The sequence below is a fragment of the Schistocerca serialis genome, chromosome 10, assembly GCF_023864345.2.
Source record: "Schistocerca serialis cubense isolate TAMUIC-IGC-003099 chromosome 10, iqSchSeri2.2, whole genome shotgun sequence".
In the NCBI taxonomy this organism is placed as follows: Eukaryota; Metazoa; Arthropoda; class Insecta; order Orthoptera; family Acrididae; genus Schistocerca; species Schistocerca serialis.
The window spans coordinates 138940340-138962278 of record NC_064647.1 but is presented as its reverse complement, the minus strand read 5'-3'; the positions used below and the strand labels follow the sequence as shown (position 1 = coordinate 138962278).

General features: G+C 44.4%; 1 protein-coding gene across 2 annotated transcripts in view; it reads right to left on the bottom strand.

Moving 5' to 3' along the window:
• LOC126424991 (uncharacterized) overlaps positions 1-21939 on the bottom strand; it is a 435043-nt gene that overhangs the window by 82687 nt on the left and 330417 nt on the right. For both annotated transcript variants that reach the window (XM_050087888.1, XM_050087889.1), the window contains one exon: positions 7866-8019. In XM_050087888.1, coding sequence (XP_049943845.1) covers positions 7866-8019 — 154 coding nt within the window. The remainder of the gene's footprint in view (positions 1-7865; positions 8020-21939) is intronic.

The window sequence follows — 21939 nt, the reverse complement described above, 5'->3', positions numbered from 1 at the left end:
TTTGTGTTATTGAGTACGGCAGAAGTGAATCGACGACAGTTGTTCAGCGTGCATTTCGAACGAAGTATGGTGTTAAACCTCCTGATAGGTGGTGTATTAAACGTTGGTATAAACAGTTTACAGAGAATGGGTGTTTGTGCAAAGGGAAAAGTTCTGGACGGCCGAGAACGAGTGATGAAAATGTAGCACGCATCCAGCAAGCATTTGTTCGCAGCCCAGGAAAATCGACTCGCAGAGCTAGCAGAGAGCTGCAAATTCCACAATCAACTGTATGGAGAGTCCTACGAAAAAGGTTAGTTATGAAACCTTATCGTCTGACATTGGTTCAAGCACTGTCTGCAGCTGATAAGATTAAAAGAATCGATTTCTGTGATTTTATCCTTGCTCAAATGGAAACAGATGAATCTTTCGTTTCAAAGATTGTGTTTAGTGATGAAGCAACTTTCCACACTAACGGGAAAGTCAACCGTCACAATGTCTGTATATGGGGCACTGAGAATCCGCGGGAAACGACTCAGTATGAACGTGACTCGCCTAAGGTGAACGTTTTCTGTGCCATTTCAGCCAATAAAGTTTTTGGTCCCTTTTTCTTCGAAGGTGCTACCGTAACTGGACTACAGTATCTGGAGATGTTAGAGAATTGGCTGTTCCCTCAGCTCGGACAAGAAGCACAACAATTCATATTTCAGCAGGATGGAGCGCCACCACATTGGCACTTATCTGTCCGTAACTACCTGAACGTCAACTACCCGAGGCGATGGATCGGCCGCCAGGCAGCCCGTGACAGAGCACTTCATCACTGGCCTCCAAGAAGCCCTGATCTTACCCCCTGCGATTTTTTCTTATGGGGGTATGTTAAGGATATGGTGTTTCGGCCACCTCTCCCAGCCACCATTGGTGATTTGAAACGAAAAATAACAGCAGCTATCCAAACTGTTACGCCTGATATGCTACAGAGAGTGTGGAACGAGTTGGAGTATCGGGTTTGATATTGCTCGTGTGTCTGGAGGGGGCCATATTGAACATCTCTGAACTTGTTTTTGAGTGAAAAAAACAACCTTTTTTAAATACTCTTTGTAATGATGTATAACAGAAGGTTATATTATGTTTCTTTCATTAAATACACATTTTTAAAGTTGTGGTATTCTTTTTGAATCACCCTGTATGTCTGTCCTCTCGGGCGCTAGTGACGTGTATCTGTTGAAATACCACTACGCACTGAGTATGATGCTTCTGAAAACATCGTATGAGGGTTGTGGATCCTGACCAACGTTAGCAGCAGTATTGTGGAATGATAAACCATAGTCTTGGCAGGTCTCGATCTTATCTCTGTCGAATCCCGACATATGCTCGTAGACGTTTCTGTCTTTTACATGAGGCATAACACGATCTTTTCAAGAACAACCAACATTCAAAAGTGATTTCTGACTGAGAACACCACGACAAATGCATGCTCCAACATAAATGCAGATACTACCCAATGTTGCAGATTGCATTGTTGGAATTGAACACTAACAGTATCTATGAAATTATATCAGTAGGTTACAAGTCTTAATCCTGGCCCGAGCAGTGTTTTGTGTAGTTCAAAAATGGTTCAAATGGCTCTGAGCGCTATGGGACTTAACTTCTGAGGTCATCAGTCCCCTAGAACTTAGAACCACTTAAACGTAACTAACCTAAGGACATCACACACATCCATGCCCGAGACAGGATTCGAACCTGCGACCGTAGCGGTCGCGCAGCTCCAGACTATAGTGCCTAGAGCCGCTCGGCCACTCCGGCCGACTTTTGTGTAGTTGCGTGTGCACAACACTATGTGATCAAAACTATCCCGACACTCCCAAACACATACGTTTTTCATATTAGGTGCATTGTGCTGCCATCTACTGCCAAGTACTCCACATCAGCGACCCCAGTAGTCATTAGACATCGTGAGAGAGCAGAATGGGGCGCTCCGCGGAACTCATGGACATCAAACGTGGTCAGGTGATTGGGTGTCACGTGTGTCATACATCTGTACGCGAGGTTTCCACACTCCTAAACACCCCTAGGTCCACTGCTTCCGATGTGATAGTGAAGTGGAAACGTGAAGGAGCACGTACAGCACAAAAGCATACAGGCCGAACTCGACTGACAAAGACCGCCGACAGTTGAAGAGGCTCGTAATGTGTGACAGGCACACATCTATCCAGACCATCACACAGGAATTCCAAACTGCATCAGGATCCAGTGCAAGTACTATGACAGTAAGGCGGGAGGTGAGAAAACTTGGACTGCATTGTAGGGCGGCTGCTCATAAGCCACTCGTCACGCCGGTAAATGCTAAACGACGCCTCGCTTGGTGTAAGGAGCGTAAACAGTGGACGACTGAACAGTGGAAAAACGTTGTGTGGAGTGGCGAATCACGGTACACAATGCGGCGATCCGACGGCATAGTGTGGGTTTGGCGAATGCCCAGTGAACGTCATCTGCCAGCGTGTGTAGTGCCAACATTAAAATTCGGAGGCGGTGGTGTTATGGCGTGGTCGTGTTCTTCATTGAAAAGGCTTGCACCCCTTGTTGTTTGGTGTGGCACTATCACAGCACAGGCCTACATTGATGTTTTAAGCACCTCCCACTGTTGAAGAGCAATTCAGGGATGGCTATTGCATCTTTCAACACGATCGAGCACCTGTTCATAATGCATGGCCTATGGCGGAGTGGTTACACCACCGTAACATCCCCGTAATCGACTGGCCTGCACAGAGTCCTGACGTGAATCCTATAGAACACCTTTGGAATGTTTTGGAACGCCGACTTCGCGCCAGGCCTCACCGACCGACATCGATATCTCTTCTCATAGCAGCACTCTGTGAAGAATGGGCTGCGATTCGCCAAGAAACCTTCCAGCACCTGACTGAACGTACGTCTGCGGGAGTGGAAGCCGTCATCAAGGCTAAGGGTGGGCCAACACCATATTGAATTCCAGCATTACCGATGGACGGCGCCACGACCTTGTGACCGAATAGTTTTGATCACATAGTGTAGATGGTCTATAGAAGCCAGATGTACTTGAAGGAAATATCATAGAAATGGAAGAGAACGTAAAGGAATATGAGGTGGAGGAAACACCGCCCCGGGAGTAGACGAAATTCCCACGGAACTACTGATAACCTTCGGAGAGCCGGTCATGACAAAACTCTTCCATCTAGTGTGCAAGATACGTGAGAAGAAGAATATAATAATTCCAGTTCCAAAGAAAGCACATAAGTCATTTTCAGCCACGTGTCCGGATACTTTTGATCACATAGTGTGTGTCGGAGCTAAGTGAATTCCAAAGTGGCCAAACTGTTCGTGCTGATATGGTGGATGCTTCTGGAACCACCGTAGCTGAAGTTCCAAGAGGCACTGTATGGAAGACTTATACCGCATACAGGAGCAAGCAGAAAAACATTACCAGTTACGTCACAACGCGTTCGAAATCATGTCTTGAGCGATAGTGACAGTTTGTCACTAAATAGATCGTGACGAAAAATAAGAATACGACACCTGCATGGGCCAATACAGAACTAAATGTGGCACTCGCAAACCCTGCCAGCGCCAAAGTAACAGGATGGGGGCTCCATAACCAGGGGATTTCAGAGCCAGCTGGAATTCCAACAGCACACACCACTGACGCGAATGTCTGGAACAGGAAAACACGGTGCCGAAGCCATAGAAGCTGGAATTAGGAGCAATGGAAGAGTGTCATTTTAGTCTTCTTGCACACTGTTTGCAGATTTTCGCCAAGATTGCATCCGAAGAGTGAAACATGGCGGGGGTTCAGTGATGGTTTGGACAGCCGTTTCGTGATATTCCAGAGGCCCCATGGGTACTCCTCTCCAAGATCAGATTACTACAAAGGATTACGTGACCGTTTTGGCTGATCAGATCCATCCTATGGTACAATGTTTGTTCCCCAATGGTGATGCTGTGAAAATGAGCGTACAGTATTGTGGGCCGGGAGTCCTCTATTGGAGGAAATTGTGCCGCCGAGGGCAGGTACTTATTGCATTCGACGCCACATTGGGCGACTTGCGCGTCGGAGATGGGGATGAAATGATGATGAAGACAACACCATTCTCTGAGCGGATAAAATCTCCTGCCCCAGCCGGGAATCGAACTCGGGCCCCTTGGCGTGGTGATGCTGTGTTCTAAGACGACAGGGCCCTTGTTCACGCTGCTCACATCCTCCAGGCCTGCCTTTGTGAGGACGAGGATGAATGATCACATTTTCCTTCGCCTTCATAGTTACCAGATCTCAGTATTTCTGAGCCTTTCTGGTCTACATTAAGAGAACGGTGTGTGATCGCTATCCATTTCCATCATTGTTACCTTCGCTTGCCACTATGTTGTAGCATGGCATAAGACTCCCTCGAGAGCGGTTTTTTGAGTCTCATGAGGCTTTGGCTTGATGCAGCCAGAGATGAATTCGTCTCATGTGCCAATCTACATCCTCAGTTATTTGCTGGTTGAATTGCAATCTCAGTCTTCCTCTACAGTTTTTTCCCTTACAGCTCCCTATTACTATGGAAGTTATTCCGTGATGTCTTAACAGATATTCTATGATTCTGTCGCTTCTTCTAGTCAATGTTTCCCCCCTTCCTTTCCTCACAGATTCTAAACAGAACGCCGGCCGCCGTGGCCGAGCGGTTCTAGGCGCTGCTGCCACGGTTGCAGGTTCAAATCCTGCCTCGGGCATGGATGTGTGTGATGTCCCTAGGTTAGTTAGGTTTAAGTAGTTCTAAGCTCTAGGGGACTGATTACCTCAGATGTTAAGTCTCATAGTGCTCAGAGCCATTTGAACCATTTCTAAAGAGAAATTCCTCATTTCTTACCTTATGTGCACCTTATCTGAAATCCTCCCATTATTCCCTCTTCCGATTTTTCCCACAGTGCATGTTTCACTACCAAGCAGTGCTGTGTTCCAAACGTGTGTTCTCAGAAATTTCTTCCTCGAAGTAAGACCTGTGTTCGATACGAGCAGATTTCTCTTGATCGGGAATGCCTTTTCGCCTGTGCTAGTCTGCTTTTAATATCCTCTTCGCTTTGTCCGTCATAGGTTTTTTCGCTGCCTAGGCAGCAGAATTTCTCAACGTCATCTCGTGTGAAGCTATTCTAGGAGCGCTCTCAACATACAACCTTCAGCAATAGGTTAGAAAACCAACTCGAGATGGGAACATATTAGATATCTTGGCGACAAACAGACGTGATCTTTTTGAGGAAGTTAATCTAGAAGAAGGTATTAGCGACCACAATGTCGTTGTGGCTTCTATGTCAGTGGAAGTTGCAAAAGAAAAACAGCGTAGAGTTTTCTTGTTTGGGAAAGCTGGAACATTTAGCCACCGCGAGAGCGTTACAAATCTCATTGAATGTTAGAAGTGGGATACACTTGCAGATAGAGGACGCGCTAAACGAAAGGGGGTGCTCATTAAATTCCGAAACCCTTTCTTCGTCGAAGATGTAGAGCATATATTATTGCCACCAACTTTCAAAACGCGCAATGATCACCATTCAAAGATAAGGGAAATCAGAGCTCGTACTGAGGCGTTCAGACAGTCGTATTTCCCTCGCGCGATCCGCGAGTGGAACAGAGGGGGGGAAATATGACTTTGGCGTGAATTGTGCCCTCCGCCACACACCACTTGGTGGCTAGCGGAGTATATATGCACATGAACTTCGTGTTCACCAAACCTGATGTTAAGTTTCTCGCTGTTCTCATTTCTGCTACTTCTGATTACTTTGCTTTCGTCAGGCCCTACACTACTGACCATTAAAATTGCTACCACGAAGATGACGTGCTACAGACGCGAAATTTAACCGACAGGAAGAAGATGCTGTGATATGCAACTGATTAGCTTTTCAGAGCATTCACACAAGGTTGGCGCCGGGGGCGACACCCAACGTGCTGACGTGAGGAAAGTTTCCAACCGATTTCTCATACACAAACAGCAGTTGACCGGCGTTGCCTGGTGAAACGTAATTGTGATGCCTCGTGTGAGGAGGAGAAATGCGTACCATCGCGTTTCCGACTTTGATAAAGGTCGGATTGTAGCCTATCGCGATTGCGCTTTAACGTATCTCGACATTGCTGCTCGCGTTGGTCGAGATCCAATGACTGTTAGCAGAATATAGAATCGGTGGGTTCAGGAGGGTAATACGGAACGCCGTGCTGGATCCCAAGGGCATCGTATCACTAGCAGTCGACATGACAGGCATCTTATCCGCATGGCTGTAACGGATCGTGCAGCCACGTCTCGATCCCTGAGTCAACAGATGGGGACGCTTGCGAGAGCCGGCCGGTGTGGACGAGCGGTTCTAGGCGCTATAGTCTGGAACCGCACGACCGCTACGGTCGCCGGTTCGAATCCTGCCTCGGGCATGGATGTCTGTGATGTCCTTAGGTTACTTAGATTTAACTAGTTCTAAGTTCTAGGGGACTGATGACCGCAGCAGTTAAGTCCCATAGTGCTCAGAGCCATTTGAACCATTTGAACGCTTACAAGACAACAACCATCTGCACGAACAGTTAGACGACGTTTGTAGCAGCATGGACTATCAGCTCGGAGACCAAGGCTCCGGTTACCCTTCACGCTGCATCACAGACAGGAGCGCCTGCGATGGTGTACTCAACTACGAACCTGGGTGCACAAATGGCAAAACGTCATTTTTTCGGATGAATGTAGGTTCTGTTTACAGCATCATGATGGTCGCATCCGTGTTTGGCGACATCGCGGTGAACGCACATTGGAAGCGTGTATTCGTCATAGCCATACTGGCGTATCACCCTGGCGTGATGGTATGGGGTGCCATCGGTTACACGTCTCGGTCACCTCTTGTTCACATTGACGGCACTTTGAACAGTGGATGTTACATTTCAGATGTGTTACGACCCGTGGCTCTACCCTTCATTCGATCCCCGCGAAATCCTGCATTTCAGCAGGATAATGCACGACTGCATGTTGCAGGTCCTGTACGGGCCTTTCTGGATACAGGAAATGTTCGACTGCTGCCCTGGCCAGCACATTCTCCAGATGTCTCACCAATTGAAAACGTCTGGTCAATGGTGGCCGAGCAACTGGCTCGTCACAATACGCCAGTCACTACTCTTGATGAACTGTGGTATCGTGTTGAAGCTGCATGGGCAGCTGTACCTGTACAGGCCATCCAAGCTCTGTTTGACTCAATGCCTAGGCGTATCAAGGACGTTATTACGGCAAAACGTCATTTTTTCGGATGAATCCAGGTTCTGTTTACAGCATCATGATGGTCGCATCCGTGTTTGGCGACATCGCGGTGAACGCACATTGGAAGCTTGTATTCGTCATCGCCATACTGGCGTATCACCCTGCGTGATGGTATGAGGTGCCATGGTTGCTCTGGGTACAGATTATTGAGGATCTATGCACCCAAATTGCGTGAAAATGTAATCACATGTCAGTTCTAGTATAATATATTACTCCAATGAATACCCGTTTATCATCTGCATTTCTTCTTGGTGTAGCAATTTTACTGACCAGTAGTGTATATTTATCCATCCCGAGACGACTGGAAGCTGCTTTCTACGCCAACAGTTTTTCTACACCGTATTGTTTCCACATTTTTGTCCACTCCCTGTATAAGGCGTTAGCCATATCTGCTTTGTGGAGTTGCGAGGAAGTGCTTATTATTCGAATGTCCAAGCACGTAGTTACAGCAGATGCCCCGTTTGACGTTTGCAGGATGCTGTCATTAAGGTAGTTTTAATGGCCAGTACTGTAGACAAGTAAACACGGCAAAATTTGTAACTTTCTCCGACTTAATGACTATCCGTATAGACGGGCGCAGAGCGGGCGCTGCTTGCTTACCGGGACGACGCCGGTCTGGTGGGGGGAGGCGTCGCGACGACTGGTGGCGTCGTGTGGAGCGGCGACGCTGGGTCTGAGGGCGGAGGCGTCGGGTCCGCCCCCTCGCCTGTGGGTGGAGTCCCCTCAGAGCCGGCGTCTGTAGGCGGCACCGTACCTGCAAACATCCCAGCGATAGACTGTGAGGCTAGCTCAGCTACCGGGGGCGGACGAAATACTAAAAATACAGTTTTAAACATGGCTGTTTCTTGGCAACCGTATACAATTTTCAAACATAGGAATTATACAGTCAGTCAGTTGCAAATAACTGTTGTCGGACAATTGACTTGGGTTTCGACACCTATTGAGGGTATCTTCATCAGAATGAAACTTTGAGGAATCGTAAAATTACATTGCGAGGAAGCAATGGTCAGAATTTATAGCAGCTATGTTCAAGTCAAAAATGAAATGAAGTACGTTTAAGCCTTATTACGTAAAAATTTCATTCTGATGACACTTTTAGCAGGTGTCGAATCCTAGGTGAATTGTACCAAAACAGTTATTTGCAATGGGTTGGCTATATAATTCCAACGTTTGAATCATAATGGTTTATTACAACTTAGAGCACACAATTTTTATCGACATAATTTTTCACTGGGTCCGCCGTTGCACACGTTTTCCAATAAACACTGAAAAGAGAGAAAGGTGTCTGGTAGCGTAGAAATGCAAGTCTGCTCCGCTTGCTTCACCTGCTGATCGGAGATGAATCGAAGGCCTTTTGAATAACACTAATGAAATGACATACACATAAAATCATATCTGTATGAGACCAGTAAAAGTCTCTGAAAATGTGTCATTTCATTTGTAGAAGTACCTGCAGCTGGATTTCAGGCTGGATCCCTCATTAACATTCGTTGCTGAGGCACTATTCCAGAATATGGCGAGCCTCGGCAATTATGTTCGTATGTAAGGGGAAATTTAAGTAGACCGTGGTGGAAGTGAGAATTTGGATCGAGGAGGGAGGTATGCCAGGGTAATTCGTCCAGTTGGGTGAACCGCTGGGCGAAGGTGGCTTAGTGGCTAACACACCTGCCTAGTAACCAGGAGACCCACGTTCGATTCCCGGGCTTGGTACAAATTTCCACTCGCTGCTTCAGTCTACAAACATGAAAACTTTTAAGTTATGTTCAAATGGACCGTCTCCAGTGATTATGTAATTACAGATCGTTCTTCATCGGGTTGTTTTGTAAACCATTTCGCGCACACATTGTGAAAATGGAGACTGTTTTGTATGATTTCGTATGGAAAACCACAACTAACCCGCATACAGTTTGCCGTATTATCAACAGTCACTCCATTCTTATTCCGAACCTACCAGCGAACTGTTCAACATAGGCGTCAGTTGCGGCTGTAGCTGCTCACCCCTCTCTTTCCTCGTCCTTAACGCCCGTTCCATCATTTCTGATCTGTTCAGTCCGCTGGTAAACACTGCACTGAGACAAATCTTTTGTGGCGGTGTTCGTAGCGACAAGCAATTCGCTGTAGAAACGGCTTACGAAGTCACCGCCACACTTTTAATAGCGGGCCGACCGGTCCGCTGGAACAGTGAACAGAAAGATGAAAACCCAAACACTCTGATTAAATAAAAGTCGGTACTTATCTTTATTAACGAAGATACAGCAACACAATAGTGAACTCCGTGTCTACAGAAATCTGTCTAGTTCGAGTCGGAGCGGCTAGGTCAGCGTCGGCTGACGACAAACAACAACTCTGCTGCGATGAACCCACAACTGACTCGCAAGTACACAATTCGGTGGCGAGTATACAACTGAGCGGCGAATACAGAACTGTGCTAGCGCTCGCAACTCCAGCGCTTAAGAACCCAGAAGCCAGCGGTGGCGCGCGCAGACTTGCGGCGATTTGCTGTCTCGCTGGCGCTGCTTATGCGGACGGCGTCCGGACTTTGATGCTGCCTACCTTTTGGCAGCGGGCTCGGGTGGCATTTCTGGCTAGGATATAACAAAATCTTTGTCCTCAAATCGTGCTGGAAGTCTTCTATGAATTTCCGCTCGTGGAAACGGATTACGGAACGCTGTTTTCCTAGGACGTAAACACTGAGTGGAGTGATTATCTTCCCGTCACCACAACGCAAAACGGAATTTCACGTTGAAGATGTCGTTCACACAGGAGAATCGTACAAACATACTGTCATTCGACCATCGAACAGACTCCCTTATGGACGGCATAGTAATAAGCACCCCTGGCGTAGATAAACAACTAAAAGATTTGAAAGCAAATAAATCACCGTGTCCAGACGGAATCCCAATTCGATTTTACAAAGACTACTTTATGGTGCTGGTCCATTACCAAGCTTGCATTTATCGTGAATCCGTCGCGCAAGTACCAAGAAACTGGGGAAAAGCGCGCGTGACTCCAGTATACAGGGTGATTCACGAAGATATGCAAATATTTTAATATATATTTTAATATTATAATAGAAGTATGAAAATCATTTTCACAGAATCGGGCACACCATACAAATGCTGCATTTTCACATTTGCCACTGTACCATTACAATATGAACCCAACAGAAGTGATCTGGAGCCAAGTTAAGGAATATGGACCGAGAAACACCAAGACTGTTAAGCTGCCAGACGTACCGGAACTAACGCACGCAGCCTTTTCACACGTCACAGCCGAACGTTGGCGGGATATAGAACGGCACGCCATAAAAGGGAAGAGAATGTGAGATCTGCAATGGTTTCGTGGATTCTGTTGTTGACCGACACGTAGTGAACGTAGCAGATGACAGTTCCAGTACTGAAATGTATTTCTCGGATTCGGATAAGAAAAGAGCTAAGAGATTACCAGACGACTCACTGTAGGCAATACCTTCAGTGGCTTCAGTATTCAACAGTACGGTGAAATCCCTGCAATATGCTCTTACATCACACATAGCTAGCTCAGAAAAATTACTCTGTGTTATATATATATATATATATACTTACTTACTTATCGCGAATGGACCCAGAAGGATCACGCAAAGCTTTCTGACGTCGTTTCTTCCATACTTCTTTCATTCGTTCTCCATGTTTTCTTTTTCTTTCTTCTGTCCATTTTGTTCCTGGTCTCTTTAGTGCTTCCTTCTCCGACAATACAATCCACTTTTCCACCTTATTTCTAAAAGTTTTTCTATCTTTGACATCTTTAAGTTCAATATTTGCTTTCTGTAAATCTAATTTTACTTGGCTAATCCATGGTGTTGTTGATTTGACTTTTTCTATGTAAGTGAGAATTCTGTTGGTGAGTCGTGTGGGGGGAAGTCTAGTGACATGTCCATAAAATTTTAATCTTCACCTTCTTATGTCTGCTGCCAGGTTTGATATAGTTTCTGTGGTTCTTCTTGATTGTATCCGGTATCCTTCTTCTGTTAATTTTGGACCTAAAATCTTTCTCATAATTTTGCGTTCTTCTTTTAGTATTTTTTCTAAATCACATTTTGTGTGGAGTGTGAGCGTTTCACTAGCATATAGTGCTGCTGGCTTAATTACTGCTCAGTAATGTCTGATTTTTGTGTTCGAGGAGATGCATTTTTTATTGTATATTTCATGTGTCATACCATATGCTCTCTTCATTTTCTGTTGTCTGATCTTCTGTGCAACTTTCTCTCCTCCGGTTGGCTCCAAAATTTCACCTAGGTATTTAAAATGTTTTACTCTATTTATTTTTCCATATTTTGTGTTCAAACTGTGTATATGGAATTTCGTACAGAAAAATTCTGTCTTTTGAAACGAAATTTGTAAACCTACTTTATCCGCGCATTCCTTAAGGATCTCTATTTGTTTGGTGGCGATTTCTTCATCATCTGCAAGTATGGCCAAGTCGTCCGCGAATGCTAAACAAGATATCTCCACGTTGTCTTTGGTTCTACCAAGATGGATTGGTTTCCAGTAGGATTGATTTTTTTAATTCTTTTTCCCATTCCTTAATGACTTTATCCAGGACTATATTAAACAGAAGTGGAGATAGCCCGTCACCTTGACGTACTCCAGTTTTTATGAGAAAAGGTTCAGAGATTTCTCTCCTGAATTTAACTTTAGATACAGTGTCTGTCAGTGATTCTTTGATAAGCCTTAGTGTTTTGGAGTCAAGTCCAAGTTCCTCTAAAATGTTAAACAAAGATTGCCGGTCAATTGAGTCATAGGCTTTCTTAAAATCTACAAATGTACAAATTATGGGGGCATTTCTAATTGCTTTGTGTTTTAATATTGTCTTTAAATTAAATATTTGTTCTATGCATGAGCGACCGGGGCGGAAGCCCGCTTGATAATCACCAATTTGGTGTTCCAGCTGCTCTTGTGTTCTTTTCAGCAGGCATGTTGAGAGAATTTTTTAGGTGACTTGTAAAAGTGAGATTCCCCTGTAGTTATTGACATTTGTTCTGTCTCCTTTTTTATGTAACGGGTGAATAAGGGCACATTTCCAATCCTCTGGTAATTTTTCTGTTTCCCATATTTTTGTTATTATTTTTGTGAGCTCTTGCAACGTCTTTGGTCCTAGGTTTTTTAATAGCTCTGCAACAATGCCATCTTCGCCAGATGTTCTATTATTTTTTAAGTTTTTAATGTGACATTTGATTTCTTCCTGTGTTGGTGGTAATGAATCCGGTTGAGCGTTGGCACAGATTTCTTTGGGAAACAAACTAGGTTCTGGGCAATTTAGTAGGTTAGAAAAATATTGAGCCAATACTTGACAGTTTTCCTGGTTTGTTAGGGCTAATTTACCATCTGGTTTTCTGAAACATAAATTTTGAGGGATATGTCCTCGTATTTTATCTGCGAAAGTTCTGTAGAAGTCTCTTGTGTTATAGTTTTGGAAATTTTCTTCTATGGCATCCAGTTGTGCATTTGTGTACTTCCTTTTTGCTTGCCTAATAGATTTTGAAACCTGTTTTCTAACCTCGTTAAATAAATGTAGACTTTCTTGTGATTTTTTACAGTTATATTCTTAAAATGCCTTTTTTCTCCTTTCCAATGCATTTTCACAGTCTGAATCCCACCAAGGGTGTTTGAATATCTTTTTCAAGGGAATAGTTTCCTTAGCTATATATATATATATAATGAGCGAGGTTTCTACGGCTGCCACCGCCTCTCGCATCTCAATCTCCATCGTTCACGGTCATTCCAGTCGCCTTCATTAAATCCTCTCGCCGCCATTGCTTCGTTGAATTCGTCTTTCCAGCATCTCGCAAGTCTACCGCGCTTTCTTCTTTGATGTGGAGTCCATTGCCGTACCCGTTTTGTCCATCTTGTGTCTGGCATGTATGTAGTCTAGGATTGTGCTTTTGACATTCATAACCTCTCTGATCCTATCATTTCTAATATGGTCAAGTCTGGAGTACCCACAACTCCGCCTCCAGAAATCCATCTCGACAGCCAGCAGGCGATCTTTCTGCCTCTGAGTTGGTTCCCACAACTCTGCACCATATATTGTGATACTTTCAATAATTGTGTGGTAGGTGGTATGTTTTGTTATGCGCGTTATGTTTTTGTTCCAGAGAATACCATTTAGTTGTTTTATGGCTCGCTTGCCCTGGCATATTTGATTGTTTATTGTTTACATCATCCATACTTCTACCATTGGACGACAGTGTCACTCCCAAGTACTTAAAATTATGACACCCTGTGTTTAAAATAGGAATTTTCATTACTCTTGTTTGTAATTAGAATACTGTGTCAGGAGAGAACGAGTGCATTTTACGCTTTCCATCTGGTCACCTAAAAAGCGCGCGGTAGTGCCGGAGTTTTTCCGAGTATTATTTCATTCTCTTTAAAAACTGAATGACATTCGAAGCTATATTGTTTTCTTGCCCGTCTCTTTTTACCTGTGAACTGCTCACATTATTGCAGGTTAGTTGAATTACTGGTTGGCCAGTGGTGTTCAAGTTTAAAGCTGTTGTCTTTCGCGTCATTGCTCACTCTATGTGCGTGTAACACAGCATAAAAGGTATCTCTGTGACCGCACGTGACTGATCTGGACACAAGTTGGCTTCCGCTCCAAGTGGCAAGGAAATCCAATGAGATTCAAGCAAACGCGGAAGAATACATGGCGTAATGGTTACATCAGGTTTATTCTTATGATGAACAGGGTATACCGTATTATTTCCACCAATAACCGAGCAGTGGCGCAGCCATCGGTACTTTTGACTTGATACTTTGTACTACGTATATTATTTTTGAAACAACCTGTATTTTTGTTTGTGTGAAAGAGAAACGAAAATTATTTCATAAGTAAGCCCCATAACTGTTAATAAATTTATACCACTATGAGACAAGATATTCAAAAATGACTGCGCTTGCCTATAGAACCATGATTGTCGCGAGGCGTGCACCTATTCGTTCGAATCTAGTGGCTAGCGTTGCTGCCTCTGCATCACGGAGTCCCACGTTCGATTCCCGGCCGGGTTGGGGATTTTCTCTGCCCGGGGACTGGGTGTTTGTGTTGTCCTCATCATTTCATCATCATCATCATCATCATCATCATCATTCGTGAAAGTTGTTAAGTTGGACTGAGTTAAACATTGGACTGTATAAAAATTGGGACTTCGTACAGGCGCTGATGACCACGCAGTTGAGCGCCCCACAAACCAATAATCATCAACACCACCACCACCACCACCACCACCACCACCACCACTTTCGTCCGAAGACAATCGACGGTCACAAATATCTTCTTTTTTCAGGGCCCAAAAAATGAGGAAATCGTGTGGGGAGAGGGAGAGGGGGAGAGGGGGAGAGAGAGAGAGAGAGAGAGAGAGAGAGAGAGAGAGAGAGAGGTCACGCGTCATCAAGGTGGTTCCGGGAACGCTGCGGAAGTTTCCCTGGGAAGTCCTTACACATCCTCCATAGAGTTACGATCTCTCTTCAAGCGATATACGTATTTTTGGAGCCCTAAGAGCGACATCCGTGGCCGTCAATTTGCTTCGGACGAATAGGTGCACCCCTCGATCCAGTCATGATTCCGTAGGCAACCACAAACATGTTTCCATGAAGGCATTGCCCATCTTCTCTTACAGTGGGATAAATGTATTAATAGTTACGAAGATTGCTTTTGAAATAATAAACAGTTTGGTTACTTTTTCCCAGCTGTATAGTTTTCATTTGATTGCCGCTGGTGCGTAAATGATGTCCGAACAGGTCTCGGTACTGACCGACCGCCGTGTCATCCTCAGCTCACAGGAGTCACCAGATGCAGATATGGAGGGTCATGTGGTCAGCACACCGCTGTCCCGGCCGTATGTCAGTTTTCGTGACCGTAGCCGCCACTTAATCAAGTAGCCCCTCAGTTTGCCTCACAAGGGCTGAGTGCACCCCGCTTGCCAACAGCGCTCGGCAGACCGGCCGGTCACCTTCAAAGTTCTAGCCAAACCGGACAGCGCTTAACTTCGGCGATCTGACGTAAATCAGTGTTACCAACTGCAACAAGGCCAATGGGACATAAATGATTTGTACACAAAAAAATAGTGAAGGTATTTTTTTCCAGCTGTTTCGTTTCATTTTACTACCTCTGGTACACAAATGTTTTGTATATAAAAAATTGAGAAGCGCTTCTGAAACGACTGAACTGAGTTTCTCCACAGATCACTGCAAAAAAATTATGCCAGAAATTAGAAAACAAATACTTTATTAAGAACGTTACAAGTGCCATACCCGAGAACTGGCTGATTGTAAGTCTCAATAGGGAAGTTTTTACGGGTTGATCCTTGCAAGCCGGCCGGTGTGGCCGAGCGGTTCTAGGCGCTTCAGTCTGAAACCGCGCGTCCGCTACGGTCGCAGGTTCGAATCCTGCCTCGGGCATGGATGTGTGTGCTGTCCTTAGGTTAGTTAGGTTTAAGTAGTTCTAAGTTCTAGGGGACTGATGACCTTAGATGTTAAGACCCATAGTGCTCAAAGCCATTTGAACCATTTGATCCTTGCAAAGAAGAAAACAGCAACCAGCCGGTGTTAACAATGCTACTTATTCACACAAATAGCGCTGTTACCAGTTTCCCCCCCCCCCCCCCCCCTACAGGTTCGTCTTCAGTTCACGCTTATATTAGATTCACTGTTGTTTACGTTAGTTGTTGACTGTTTTTTCTCCCAATAACTAATATAAACAACAAACAATGTAATATAAATGTGAACGGCCATATGAAGATAAACCTGTCTGTTCGAAACTGGTGTCGGTGTTATTTGTGTGAACAAATAGCATTGTTAACAGCCGCGCGGGGTAGCCGTGCGGTCTCAGGCGCCTTGCCACGGTTCGCGCGACTCCTCCCGTCGGAGGTTCGAATCCTCCCTTGGGCATGGGTGTGTGTGTTGTCCTTAGTGTAAGTTAGTTTAAGTTAGAGTAAGTTGTGTGTAAGCCTAGTGACAGATGGTCTCAGCAGTTTGGTCCCATAGAACTTACCACAAAGTTCCAAATTTTTCCATTGTTAACACCGTTTGGTTCCTATTTTCTTCTGCTGGATGCTGTTTTCTTTTTTGCAACGGTCAACTTGTAGTCCGTACAGCTCGCTATTCAATAAAATAAAGGTGTGCTTGACAGTGTAGTGGCAAAGTGCGCGCCTGGAGGCTCGCGATCGAATTCTGGTCAGAGGCTGGAATTTTCAAGTCTGCTGGCCTTTATCTCTCAATGATGTGATAATGTACGAGGAACGACACATGGTCCGCAATCTGCGCTAAACTGTGGGTGCCGTTTCGACGATTTGCTGCAGAATCCTTTAATATATACTCAGTTCGAATATAACAAACTTCTTGAGACTGACAATCTTATATCCAAGAATCAGCAGCGTTTATAAAAGGCATCGCTCGTGAGCAATGTAGAGTGCGCTTTTCTCACGTGATGCAGGGCGATGTATGGATGAAGGGCAACAGTCAGATTCAATATTTCTAGATTTCCGCCATGCGCTGTTGCCTTGTTTCGGGGCGCACTCAAGCCTCGTTATGCCAATTGAGGAGCTACTCGACCGAATTGTAGCGGCTCCGGTCAAAGAAAACCAGCATAACGACCGGGAGAGCGGTGTGTTGACCACACGCCCCTCCTATCCGCATCCTCAGTTGAGGGTGACACGGCGGTCGGATGGTCCCGATAGGCCATCTGTGGCCTGAAGTGAGAGTGTTTGTTTTTTACGCTGTAGGAGTCACGCTAGTCACTGGTAAAACTGTACAAATGTACTTTTTTTTTTGTAAGGCCAACATATTCATATCACGGAATATAAAGTAGTATGAGCATGACTATTCCTTTGTAGCCAAATAATACATACAGATACCACCTGCGTTCCATATCCTACCAACTGTATTCATAAACGAAAGTCAATTTCTTCAAATATAATGAATTAGAATTTATAGCCGGCCGCCGTGGCCGAGCGGTTCTAGGCGCTTCAGTCCGGAGCCACGCGACTGCTACGGACACAGGTTCGAATCCTACCTCGCGCATCGATGTGTGTGATGTCCTTTGGTTAGTTAAGGTTAAGTAGTTCTAAGTTCTAGGGGACTGATGACCTCAGATGTTAAGTCCCATAGTGCTCAGAGACATTTTAGAATTTATAAGTTGACACTGTGCCCCATTGCAGGCTGTCAACGAAGGTACCAACATATGGAACAAGTTCTCAGATATGTAAGTGGCTCTAAGACTTCTTAAATAATACAACCCAGTATGTTGTCCACGACGGCGAGTGTTCATCAGGGACAAGGGTATCGTCAGGAGTTCCCCAGAGAAATTGATAGGATTGCTGTTGTTCTCTCCCTCTCCCCCCCCCCCTCTCTCTCTCTCTCTCTCTCTCTCTCTCTCTCTATATATATATATATATATATATATATATATATATATATATATATATATATATATATATATATATATATACGAGGCCTGTTCAGAAAGTAAGCTCCGATTGATTGCCAAATTGAAACCACAGTGAACATCAGAAATGTTTTACTTGTAACAATTAGCTACACCTTTCAGCTACTTCTCTACGTAGTCGCCGTTCTGACTTAGACTTTTGTCATAGCGTTGTACCAACTTTTCAATAGCCTCATCATAGAAGGCAGCCGCCAGTGCTTTCCGCCACGCTGGCCTACACCTCGTTGTCTGTGTCAAAATGTTGTCTTCAAAGACAGCGGTTCATGTGACCAGAGATGAAACTCAGGGGCGACAATTGCGGACTGTATTGTGGGTAATCTAACATTTCCATTTGAAAACGATGCAGGAGCATCTTCATTGCCCCTGCAGAATGCGGCTGAGAATTGTCGTGAAGACGAAACAGCACGACAGTTATGTAATGTTAGCTGCATAGCTTCAGGCGAAATTTCTCACCAGGCCCTCGTACTTGGCGGCAGACACTATTTTCTAGACATCTTTACGCACTCACTGCGAGCTCAGAAATGAGAAGAGCGACGTGATGCTAACTGGGGTTATACTAGAGACACTACCCAACACATCTGTGCAAAGCTTTATCGGATTTTCATAGTCGTTTCCATTTCGTGACCGATCGGAGCTTACTTTCTGAACGCCCCTCGTATATATATGATTCGGCGGACAGGGTGGGCAGCAATCTGCGATTGTTTGCTGATGATGCCGTGATGTACCGTAAGGTGTCGAAGCTGAGTGACTGTAGAAAGATACAAGAGGACGTAGACAAAATTACTAGTTCTGATGAATCAGCTAGCTCTAAATGCGGAAAAATGTAAGTTAATGCGAATGAGTAGGAAGGTCAAACGTGTAACGTTCGGATACAGTATTACAAGTGTCCTGCCTGAGACAGTCAAGTCGTTTAAATATCCGGGCGTAACGTTGCAAAGCCATGTGAGATGGAACGAGCGTGTGGGTACTGTGGTAGGCAAGACGAACGGTCGAGTTCGGTTTAGTGAGAGAACTTCAGGAACGAGTTGTTCATCTGTAATAAAAACCGCATATAGGATGCTGGTGCAACCCATTCTTGGGTACTGCTCGAGTGTTTGGGACCCGTGCCAAGTCGAATTGAAAGAAAGACATTGAAGCAATTCATAGGCGGGCTACCAGATCTGTTGCCAAAAGGTTCAAACAACACGGAAATATTACCGAGATGCTTCGGGAACTCAAATGGGAATCCCTGGAGGGAAGACGACGGTCTTTTTCGAGAAACATTATTGGGAAAATTTAGAGAACCAGCATTTGAAACTGAATGGCGAACGATACTACTGCCGCCAGCATACATTGCGCGTAAGGACCACGAAGATATGATACGAGAAATTAGCGCTCATATTGAGGCATGTGCGCAGACGTTTTTCCCTCGCTCTGGTTGGTAGGGGAACAGGAAAGGAAATGACCAATAGTGGTGCAGAGTACCCTCCGCCGCGCACTGTACGGTAGCTTACGGAGTATCGATGTAGGTGTAGATTATTCGGGTAGGTTAAGTCACCAAAGTGGCGTCCGAATTGAAAGAACTTACCTAACAGCTAGCTGAACATGTCTATTGACGGATTCCCGTTTTGTCATGCCGTACGAGTTAACTTTTATAACAGAACGAACATCTTTTTCCCTCCTCTTAAACCAGTGGCGATTAGTGAAGTTGATACACGACATACTCTGTCAGCAATAACGCCGTTGCAGATTGCAACGTTGCTACTTTTTTTGGTATTCGAGGAAAGTGATGTAAGCTCTATTGTGATTCGACGTGTCATACTTCACATCTTTGTACTGGATATTTTTCACACGGAGTTTTCATTCAACACTCGGTATGTTACGCCACAGAGTTTCTGAGTGGAAGCAATGCGATCTTTGGTCGCTGGTAACATTGTCGTTGCTGTAGCTTTGTGAGAGAACGAAGTGGGTGATTTGGGTTTGGCAATGCTACAGAACGGACTGAAATAACTTCCAGAGGACAGAGATAAGTATACGGACGACGATGACGGATTTTGGAATATGGTTTGGTAAAGATGAATTTGACAAGTGAAGATTGGAGGTAATGATCTTACTTGTACGTAGTTATGATATGATTGAATAACGGAAGGTTTTAATGGAATTTTTCTTTATTGGTTTTTCAATGTTGACATCTGATTAAGTAAAGTTATGAGTTCACATGGGCAGCACTCAGAGATTGCGGACTTAGAACTTCTTTATACCAATCCAATAATTAATTTCCCGCCCGCATCTCGTGGTCGTGCTGTAGCGTTCTCGCTTCCCACGCCCGGGTTCCCGGGTTCGATTCCCGGCGAGGTCAGGGATTTTCTCTGCCTCGTGATGGCTGGGTGTTGTGTGATGTCCTTAGGTTAGTTAGGTTTAAGTAGTTCTAAGTTCTAGGGGACTGATGACCATAGATGTTAAGTCCCATAGTGCTCAGAGCCATTTGAACCATTTTTGAATTAATTTCCCGGCAGAGTAGTACGTTTTATAAAAAGTAATTTTTTTAAAGATCATTGTAATACTCAAAGGACGAGTTGCCGTTTTCGTGCTATAGTTTCTTAAAGTTAGATCCCGTTTCAAGCAATTAGCTAGTTGAAATACCACTACCGGCTCCTCACGAAAGAATTTCATTTTTCTGATTGTGTGTGTCGGCGCACTGCGCAAAAGTAGACTAAAACCTTTTTTTTTTTTTGAATCATCAATCTTCTGATTCGTTTGATGCGGCCCGCCACGAATTCCTCTTCTGTGCTAACCTCTTCATCCTACGTCCTCGATTATCTGATGAATGTATTGCAGTCTCTGTCTTCCTCTACAGTTTTTGCCCTCTACATCTCCCTCTAGTACCATGGAAGTCATTCCCTCATGTCTTAGCTGATGTCCTATCATCCTGTCCCTTCTCCTTGTCAGCGTTTTCCACATATTCCTCTCCTCTCCGATTCTGCGCAGAACCTACTCATTCCTTACCTTATCAGCCCACATAACGTTCAACATTCGTCTGTAACATCACGTCTCAATTGCTTCGATTCTCTTTTGTTCCGGTTTCCCACAGTCCATATTTCACCACCATACAATGCTGTACTCCAGATGTACATTCTAAGAAATTTCTTCCTTAAATTAAGGCTGATATCTGATTTTAGTAGACTTCTCTTAAACAGGAATGCCCTTTTTGCCAGTGCTAGTCTGCATTTAATGTCCTCCTTGCTCCGTCCATCATTGGTTTATTTTGCTGCTTGCGTAGAGAATTCCTTAACTTCGTCTACTTCGTGATCATCAATCCTAATGTTAAGTTTTCTCACTGTTCTCATCTCTGCTGCTTCTCATTACCTTCCTCTTTCTTCTATCTACTCTCAATCCGCATTCTACACTCATTACACTGTTCATACCATTCAGCAAATCATATAATTCTCCTTCCCTTTCACTCAGCATAGCAATGTCATCAGCGAATAGTATCATTGATATCCTTTCACCTCGAATTTTAATTCCAATCCTGAACCTTTTTTTTAATTTCCAACATTGCTTCTTCCACGTACAGACTGAACAGTAGGGGCGAAAGACTACATTCCCTACACCCTTTTTAAGCCGAGCATTTCGTTCTTGGTCGTCCACTTTTATTATTCCCTTTTGGTTCTTGTACATATCGTGTTACCCATCTCTCCCTATACCTTACCCCTATTTTTCTCAGAATTTAGAACGTCTCGCACCATTTCATTGTCAAATGCTTTCTCTAGGTCGACAAATCCTATGATCATGTGTTGATTTTCCTTTATTCTTGCTTCCATTATCAACCGCAACGTTAGAATTGCCTCTCTCGTGTCTTTACCTTTCCTAAAGCCAACCTGATCGTCATCTAATACAGCATTAATTTTCTTTTCCATTCTTCCGTACATTATTCTTGTCAGCAACTTGTATGCATGACCTGTTAAGCTAATTGTGCGATAATTCTCGCACTTGTCAGCTCTTGCCGTCTTCGGAATTGTGTGGATGATACTTTTCCGAAAGTCAAACGATATATTGCCTGACTCGTATAATCTACACAACAACGTGAATAGTCGTTTTGTTTCCACGTCCCCTAAATATTTTAGAAATACTGATGGAATGTTATCGATTCATTCTGCCTTATTTGATCCTAAGCCCTCCAAAGCTCTCTTAAATTCTAATACTGGATAGCAATCTCTTC